This window comes from Anneissia japonica, unplaced genomic scaffold (assembly GCF_011630105.1).
Source record: "Anneissia japonica isolate Jap-2015-1 unplaced genomic scaffold, ASM1163010v1 scaffold2471_len1564793_cov202, whole genome shotgun sequence".
NCBI lineage: Eukaryota > Metazoa > Echinodermata > Crinoidea > Comatulida > Comatulidae > Anneissia > Anneissia japonica.
The window spans coordinates 1,102,783-1,112,670 of NW_022709610.1; the positions used below are offsets into that span (position 1 = coordinate 1,102,783).

At 35.2% G+C, this 9,888-nt stretch overlaps 1 protein-coding gene across 1 annotated transcript in view; it reads right to left on the reverse strand.

The window, feature by feature from the left end:
- Positions 1 to 9,888, reverse strand: part of LOC117106817 — a 26,130-nt gene that overhangs the window by 850 nt on the left and 15,392 nt on the right. The window contains exons 8-13 of the mRNA XM_033248279.1: positions 7,337 to 7,377; positions 5,209 to 5,309; positions 4,581 to 4,860; positions 2,450 to 2,634; positions 1,805 to 2,217; positions 1,230 to 1,335 (exon numbers count right to left, since the gene is read on the reverse strand). Coding sequence (XP_033104170.1) covers positions 1,230 to 1,335; positions 1,805 to 2,217; positions 2,450 to 2,634; positions 4,581 to 4,860; positions 5,209 to 5,309; positions 7,337 to 7,377 — 1,126 coding nt within the window. The remainder of the gene's footprint in view (positions 1 to 1,229; positions 1,336 to 1,804; positions 2,218 to 2,449; positions 2,635 to 4,580; positions 4,861 to 5,208; positions 5,310 to 7,336; positions 7,378 to 9,888) is intronic.

Sequence of the window (9,888 nt, forward strand, 5' to 3'; positions counted from 1 at the left end):
ATATAAGACTGAAATATACAGTATTATTGTTATTGGTTCGATGAGAATAACGCCGAAATTCAAGAACATATCTCCCTAAATCACTCTGCCTTTAAATCAAAGTCGTCTTCCTTCAGAATCGCTCTGGTCCTTCCTCCATAAACTCTTCCTCTGGTGTGCGATTTACAGAAGATAGATTGCTTCTAGACTGCTCTATATTGTTATTTTGGATTTATGTACCCATGTTACTATTTAAATTATTATATGACATGTTCTGATAGTGTATTCATTGTGTGAAACAATAAACTGAAACTGAAGGCTCTGTTAAACTATTTATCAACCACCGATGACTCAATTATCGATGACATACCACAAGCTGAAATGAAATAACAACTTGAAGGAAGAACCTCTTTTTTGAAGTCCTCGGTGCTATGGTATTCCAGCTGAGGTGCTGAAATATGGGGGACACGAGATCATGACGCGCCTGTATAACCTGTTTATTTCTATATGGCGTTGCGAGAGTTTCCTGCACGGTTTCAAATATGGGAACATAATCAAACTCTTCAAAAAGAAATGCATCCCCCATGCATGCAATACTATAATAGGGGCTGGGTAAATCACCCTACTCTCTGTCGCTGGCAAACTCGTCACTAGTTCTAAATCATATTTGACCAACCATAGAATAAAACCTACATAAAAAATGAATAAAACAATGATCTTCACATTGTGTTTTTTGATCTAGCAAAAGCGTTCTTCACAGTGGATATTACGCTTGCTTGGAAGCTACTTGGAATACCTCTTGAGCTGGTAAAAATCATCGCAAATTTTCATAACGGTATGGAAGGTAGAGTACTACTGATTGATGGTGATCTTACTGAACCCTTTTTCATAACTTCAGGTCTCCGGGAAGGATGCATCCTAGCTCCATCTATATTCATTCTTTACTTTGCCTATGTTCTTCGCTGTGCAACTTCATCTCAACTAGACACGTGTATCAACATACGCCACTGCATGGACGGTAGGCGATCGGGCCGTGCTGCAACCTCCATGGTGGATCAACTCTTCTATGCAGACAATGCTGCTTTTGAAAGATCCAGAACAGTGCATACACAACTTGCTTTGAACCTGGGCAACTCTTACACACCACCTGCGGAAAATGGGACACTTCCAACAAAGATGTCTTCGCAAAATTTCAAATATAAAATGGTGGCACAAAAAGACCAACATCGAAGTGCTAAACATGTTATTACCTCTTCTGTTGATCTGTAAAACAAAAAGCTAAATGCTTTTATCGAAAACCTTTTCTCATATCCTGAGTTGGTCTGCTCAAATCGAAAGGTGCTGTCCACGGGACATCTAGGACAAATAATAATCACATGTTACTTGATTCCATGTGTCTTCATCATTTACTTTTATAATGTTTGTCAATATTAATAAATATACACATAGTTAAAATAACTGTGATGGTAATCATATTAAAACAACGATGACGTAACCCCATTCCTAAAAAAAAAAAACAAACACTAAAACAGTAAAGGTCTGTGTAAGAAAAAGACAAGCCATGCAAACTCTAACGCATAATTTGAATTAATGTAATCCAAACAGTTTGAAAAAATAATATACTAAATAATAATAAGATTGAACATAACTTTGCTGTGCACAAACAAAAAAATGTTGAAAGAAAGATTCGGTACCAGTATGAGAAAAAAAATAGGCCTACTTACGATTCTTATAATTTTATTCACTGTAGGACCATAATGTATTTTATTTTTCCATTATTGTGATGAATTACATAGGCCGCAAATGATAAGTTGAATGTGCTTACCCATCTTCAATAAATGTATACCGTTCACCTTTGCATCTTGGCGTTCGTCTTGGAATTGCTGTGCAACTGATTATCTGAAGAGCTTTGGCTTTGTCCACTGCTTCTAGACCAAAAAACAATCTACGCTTCAGTTTAACGGATTTTGGTAAATCCTCTTTTCTGTATTCACGGCTATATGTAATGTCCTCATACAGTTTCAACAAAGTGTTGAGCCTAGATTTTCCTTCAACAGCAAATGCTTCCATGGCGTCTGATGGCGTGAAGCTAACATCGTAGTAACTTATACCCTTGACTTCACACGTAACATTGATTTTGACTGTCCGCTGAGTTCTGGTGACTGGGAGCCCTTCTGCAATTGCTTTAGGCACGTCGCTTACAATGTTTTTAAAGATTAGCCGCCCAGGAGTTGGTTCCTTCAGATAAAAGTAAAAATAGTATTTAGTTTAACATCAGTGCAGTGTTAGACGTATTGATTAAAAATTCAAAATTGTCGAAAACACACAGGTTCTATGGCATTTATATTGATTATACCTGTGAAATTGAGCTCCCAGTTACCAGTAATGATGATCAGAAAAATGTGTTGTACCACAATAATTGGTAACAAAAGTAGAAACCCCAGTTACTAAACCCATTTGGTCTACTCACTTCAGCTATAGTGCCACATTCTTCGAATCCTGTTGTCATTTTGTAGTGAGTGGAGTTATATGGTTCTGCATAGCAGCTATCGATGAATCTGAGCGCATTAGCTGGTACGCCTTCTACATAAGCAAGTGGGACGTACACGGTCAGACTAGAAGGACCACACTCCACTGTGGGTTCAGGCATGGGTGCTGAATAGTAGAAATTAGATAAAGAAAACGATAAATGTTGATATAATCTCATCAATCTGTTTTGCTTTATACAGTATTAGTTTCTGCCTTGTTTTCTATTTGTAGTCACTACTGTATAACTCTTGGTTTAACAAATTGGTCCTAGGTCTTATTACAGATGTTTTAATAAATAATAGGGGACGGCCAATAAAATACAAATTTTTTTTAATGCAAAACTGGGAAACTTTTCCCCTGTCTTTAATTTCAAAGGCCGATCTTCTGAGTCATTCAATGAAATACACCTTCGATGCTTTGGAATATTCAGCCCAGTTTTCGATGTCATGATAATCATAGCAACAAACATTTGTGCGAACTGAACTTATCGATCGTGGGTCTATCTATGGCCAGAAGCGGATCAAGAAATTTCCTGCCAGAGTCCAGACCCTCTTGAATCTTGAATCTTTTAAACAGTAAAAATGCTTTTTCAAAGCAGTCCTCTACAAAATGATTGGCTTCTCTCGACGGGTGTTAAGCTCCTCCTCCCACAGTCCACCACTTGATCATTAATTGTTCTCTCTTTCATTGTTTATTTGTACACATATTAAGACTTTGTAGTATGCCGACTTGCTTTGGACTATTGTTTCTCAAATTGTACAGTATATTTTAACCATTTAACTCTCTCTCTCAGAATATTCATTTTATGCCAGTCGTTGACAAAGGATACAGGAATAGCCGAAATATTCGCATCAATACATTTTAGTGTTTCTAAAATCAACATCTTACGTATTTGAGTTTCATTGCTGTTATGCTGTATTATATTTTATGTTCGAAACACACGTGGATACATCTTCATCATATATGTATATATATATATATATATATATATATATAAATATATAGTAATTAGCAAAAACAAGGGATAAGGATAGGAGCAAACAATAATAAAAATGTGTTTTTTTTTTAAAACCAGGACTCTAAATGTAGTGTTGTGTGTCTAGGAGGACCTTATCTGACCATTAATATGTTAAGAATGTAATAGAAAGGGACACATACTAATAGGATACATACATTGCATTTAATTGAATTATTTATTGTCAGAGACTGTACAAAACAGTATGGTTATATTTATCAAAGTTTACATATTACTCAATTTTGTGAATATTTAAAAACTGGGGAAGAAGCGTAACCACCCTATTTCCACATCCTCCCCCACCCCCAGTTTTGAAATATTTTAAAAATTGTCTGATTAACCATTCCCCAGTTTGTGATCAAATACATGTTTTTGTGTCTTAGAAAAATGAGTTGTACAAAACATTATTTCCCTCCAGAGCCTGGCTTTAAAAATGAAATCTTAATTCTTTAACAAAGGTTGATAAAGGTAAATTAATAAATACGATAAAGGGATAGGATATAATACAGCATTATATAGAAGCACCCTTTGGAAAACCTTAGCTCACCCCTAATTAAACTATGCCAGTTCTCCATAGGGAGCGAGTAGACATAGAAGATCTTGAGAGATTACAAACCAAAATGTCTAAGATAATTCTGACGGCAAGTGAGTCTACATGTAAAGAAGCTTTACACGATGGAAATCATTATCATTATCCCAAAAGCAAGACATCCAACGTGTAAAATATTTTTGAAAGGCTTCTTAAGAGATTTAGTAAACTGCCTGCGAATTGCCTTCAATGTTGTTTTAAGTCTTTAAGCAAAACAGATGTAAAATGAAAATGGAATCTCACATATTTAACATGTTCTCTCCATTCACGACATGGAATACAATTTCAATAATTATGCAACCATATAAAACGAAACCTGCCCTTAAACTAAAGTATGGTTAGCTGTTGTACAACATATAAAAAAAAAATGGAGCCTGCATTTAGAAAATTACCCAATACATGCTCACATTTAGAAAAACAAATCCCAATTAGATATTCAATTTGGTAATGCACGGAAAAAATACTTACGAGTTTTGATAGGCCATGACGCTTCGATACTATTTACCAATGCACATTCTCCCCCAGCACAAGGGTTATCACAGATTTTTGTAGCCACTCCCGCGTCCACCTTCAACATGTATTTAGAGCCTGCTTTTAAATTATCGTATGGGCTATCGATTACCAAGGTGTTAGGATACTTCTCAGATATTTTAACTTGCATTTTGTCAGATACATCGTATTTAGCAGCTACCTTTTCAGTTTTTAGGTCTATGACAGTTATAAACGCTGGCTTTATTGGCCTTATAACCTACAAGATAACATCAAGTTTAAATTAATTCATTTCTCTGAGTTTCTCAAGAGCCAATCTAACCAGTTATAAGTCCTTGATCTAACTTATTTTGAAAAAAAAACCCATTCCCCTTTGGCGATAGAACAAATAACAATTACGGTAGTTGATACCACTAAGTTATATTATAGTCCACTATACGGAGTGATACTATATTGGTTTCAATTAATTTGATACTAATCATAAATAAATATTTTACCATTTTCGATCACAATTTTTATTTAGTTTGTTGCTGCTTAAATTATCGAACCTCTTTTTGTACTACTGTATATTTTATTGTATAAACATATTTGTTTATAATAAACTTACCGCTTTGTCAAATTTGATTTTCCACTTCCTATCTGGGGTGACTTCAGTGTTGGGAGAAGGATAAGACTCCATTAGTAACACACCTGGTGGTGTGGTTTTCTCTAAATGAAGAAAAATCGAGTGTAAGGAATTAGTTTAATCAGCTTTAATCGTATTTGAATTCCCAACAAAGCCTCGGTGACCGATGATTCAAGGTCATCAGGAGGAGAGTGCTCAATACCGAAGTAGAGCTTATAGATATATTGTTATATGATAGTGGTGTGTGTGCGAGAGAAAGTTCCTGAGGATTTCTCTGGACGTATAGGTCTCCGTGGTCTAATGCGCGTGATGCTCGCTTTGATACGGTATCCAGAAGTTGCCCTGAGTTGAGACTTTACCAGTTCCTCTTTAGCTTTATCCATCGCATTGTTGACCAGCTTTCGTTGTTCAATAGAGAGTTGGCGATGGTGCGAATTCTTGTATTTACGCCACAAAAGTTTACGTCTAGGACATCGAGCAGTATGAGTAGCATTGTTATACCAAGGACGATGAGGTCTTGTGGTACATGTTAAAACACAATAGGGGCATGCTTGTCCAATCTATATTTGGCTGCTTGTTGGAAAATCATAACCAGTTTATTTGGACAGAGTAAATCACTCTTAAAACAAGGTAGCAAATAATTGTGATAGAATAAAATATCAACTTCTTAAGCTTACAGGTTTCAAAACCATAATTTTGAAAGCGAAGTTTAGGAAGCTTCACATGACAAGAGACAACACCACACTGTGGTCAAAAAGTGGAGACACTACAATGTCTTACGAGGTCATCTTCCTCACAAGTAATTATAAGGTCAAGAGTCTCCTGATGAAGTCCACTGTGTGGACGAGAGCTAGAGAATAAATTCTATATTGTTAGTCTCAAAAGTGCTGCTGTTATATACTTTATATTGTTGTAACTGTATCAGACTAACGCGGCTATACTTTTTATTCATCAAGGTCAAAAGTGTAACCAGATATGTGAGTAGCACCAGTGACGTGCTGAAGAAAGCCTCAGACGTGTCAACATGTAGATTAAAATCGTCCGCAGTTAGCACTTTTCTACCCAGAGTGTTAACAATCAATAAATGTGTCAAACTCATCGAGAAACACGGACGTTTTAAAGCCATTACTCTGAGTTGGTGGAGGCCTATATATGAGTAATATGTTTACATCGCAGGATATGGTAGTAAAACCAGATAACTCAAAAGTCATTAATGACAGACCTGTGTCGTAACTAATAAGTTTCAATTCACTTTTTAAAAGAACAGCAACACCCTACCATACGTCTTAACATCACGTGAGAGGTTAATGAGTTGCCATTAGGTGTAAGGTTCCTAACTAACAGAATCATCCTTCTTGAGCCATGTCTCGGTCGTAGGTGTATAGTTGGTCAATTTATTTCCTGTACGTTTGCCTCTGTATAGAGAATTACAAATTCCTTAAGCCTGCCACAATTTTATCCATTGGCAGATTTGGATAGGTCAAGGGGGTCCTGACCCCCTAGAATTAAAAAAAAAATCAACCTCCCTAAAAAAAAAAAAAAAAGGAAAAATCTAGACCTACCTTTTCAGGACCTGTGAGCTGAAATATTGTTGTTACAATGTGAAAATTAGAAGTCGGGAAAGCTCATTTCCTGCCATATATGAATAAAAATTTTCCCGGGGGAGGACCCCCGTATGCAACTACTAAAATGTGTTTTTATGTATAAATACACACATAATAGGCCTATTTACTGTAATAAAGATAAGAACAAATTTGCTGACCCTTTTTAAGAGAGGAAAACCTTGAAAACTTAAAAGTCATTAGCAGACACTTCAGAAGCCGGGAAAGCTCATTTTCGGAGGAGGGCATCCGACCCCAACCCCCCCCCCATTTGTATACATATATATATATACATATACATACATAGGGCCTATATATAGGCCTATGTAGGCAAAACTATATAACTATAATATATATATATATACATATATATACATATATATATACATATACATACATACACATACATACATATATATATACATATACATACATATATACATATACATACATACACATATATATACATACATACATATATATATATATATATCGTAGTAGACACTTACTTCGAACCAGGATGGTAAGATTTCCATAGTTTCTGAAAAAGCTGTAAAAAGAACAACCCAGATACATTATTTTGATAAATTTCTTAACATTGACTTGTCGTTTAATTAGTAAATACGTACTTTACATTATTTCACATGTCAAAATGCATTTAAATATGGAAATTGTTTTGTAAAATTGTATTGTTACGACTTATGCTTATTACTTGTGAACGTGTTTTAAATGTATATTTTTGTGTACATACGGTAAGCCATTCCAAAAGAAAAATGAAAGAATTGTTTGACAATAATGAGCAAACAAGAGTGGCCGGAAGCGCAGTGTTACTAACGGATATAACACAGCCCAGAATAATCCAAAAACGGGGTTAAAATGGAAGGCTGGCGACCAAAAAACCGGCTACATGACACATAAATAAAAATGGGATGAGATGGGTGAGAGAATTTAGAAAAGATGATCAACTGAAACAACAGTTGAGAAAAAATGTTTTACCAAAGATACTAGAAACACAAGATAGAGATCTTCAAAAAAAAAAAAAAGTTCCACCGAAATGCATGGTGGGATTACAAACAATGGGGCGCCACGTACGGCAGGATCTAAAAAACTTCTGCAACCGTTGCATAACTGTGACCTTCTGCAGAGGTTGAAATCGTTGCCATTATCCATAAGATACAAACAAGTAGACATAAATAAATCAAAATAATAAAATGACAGACACAAAAGCGCCGAATCGTTTGACCGGACTCTGATTTAGTAAAAGTTTTCCTCCATTAGTGGAAAAGGGGTGCCGTGTGCGTCTGGATATACCTAGCCAGAGCCGTAGATAGAGAGAGTTTGGCCAACTCGGTTTCAATCACGTGACTTACACCGGCCATGTTGTCACCAAAACAAAACAACGCGATAGGGTAGGAAGTTAGCAGTTATTATTGATGATTAATGCTATATAATGTGAAATACCGTTATGTTGGGTGTGGGGTTGCTGCAATCGGTCCAACAAAGAAACAAAAATGTATTAATTTCCTTAAATTCCAAAATGGAGGAGGATTTGGGATTATATTTTAACTTCGCATGGCGATCGAAAAATCTCGCTATCCACGTATTAAATAAAACGGCATGTACCGCCCGCCCCACTTCGCGGTAATAAATATATCCACCTACTACGGTACTACTTCTAGGCCTAGACAGGCCTAAATTTCGGTACTTCTTCGGCCGAACACCTTAAGGTAGTACTTAAATCAGCTTAATTACGATGATAATAAAAAAATAAAAAAGGAAGAATCATTCAAGCAGCAATGATTTATAAAAAGATGCAATGTTGCACTTTGCTGTTAAATTATATAACTAAATTTCCAGAAAGCTACATGAAGTATCAGTCAAAGGTAGCTTAAATTATAATTAAAAATAAAAATTGAATCCTCCAATAAAAGCGAAATCTTGTCCAAGGAGTCCTGAGCTATGCAAACATGCCCAATTGTGCTTTACAAATCAATTAATTGTGCAACTAAAGATTTTAAAGTTAAAAATATATTTTAAAGAGGCCCCCATGCCTAATTGTATTATAATATATTGATTGTTTTAATACATATTTTAAATCAAAACGTTTAAATGTTTTACAAATTACAAATCAAAATTTCAATGAATAGTAAATAATGAATAATAAATAAATAAATAATAATAATAATAATACAGTAATAAAATAATGATAATATTGTAACCTTTGAACTTTCAAGGACTCTATTATGGGATGTTCCCGCGGAGTCTCGCGACAAGCCAAGCTGTGTCTTGTTGGAGGCTCACACTTTGTATAGAATAAAACCGTTAACATCCAGCTTACTTGGTGTCTGGCTCATTCATTGAAGTCCGAACTCATCTAGTAACATCCATAGAGAGTTACAATATTATAACTCACTAATATTATAAACAGAAGTGTGGAGAATGCTGCTATTTTACTTACAAGGCCTAGCTTCTTGATTATGAATGATTAGGCATATGTTGTACAAACAATTCTCTCAATGCTATAATTCTTCAACTTTGATTTATTGTTTAGATTACAAATAGGCCTAGGCTATTTGTTGGTTTGAAGATGACCAGCATATTTTATTTCATAAATTAAAGTTTACGAAGTCATAGGCCTAGAGGCCTAGATACAATTAGAAAACTTTCATGTTATTAATATTTTTATCATTCATTTACAGGCGAAATTAATATTATCGCCGACGATTCACAAACCTACTCTGTCTGCACAACCAACCTTTCTCCTCTGCAGTGCTGACTCTTCTTAGGAGCCTCATGCTATATAGAGTAGGCTGCTAGCAACTAGGTATATAGGCCTAGGCCTAGATATGATAGACTTTTAAAACAAAAAGATAATCGTAACGGAAAAAAAATAAAGAATCGTCCTAACTTTATCTTCTCGAAATAATACAGCACGTCACTGATTAATTCCAAAGTTAGGTAAATATGATTATACAGTATATGATATTTACAATGATATGCTAAAATCCCATAATTGAATTGTCCTCATGAACAGAATAATGAAAGAAAGTTTATGCAGCAT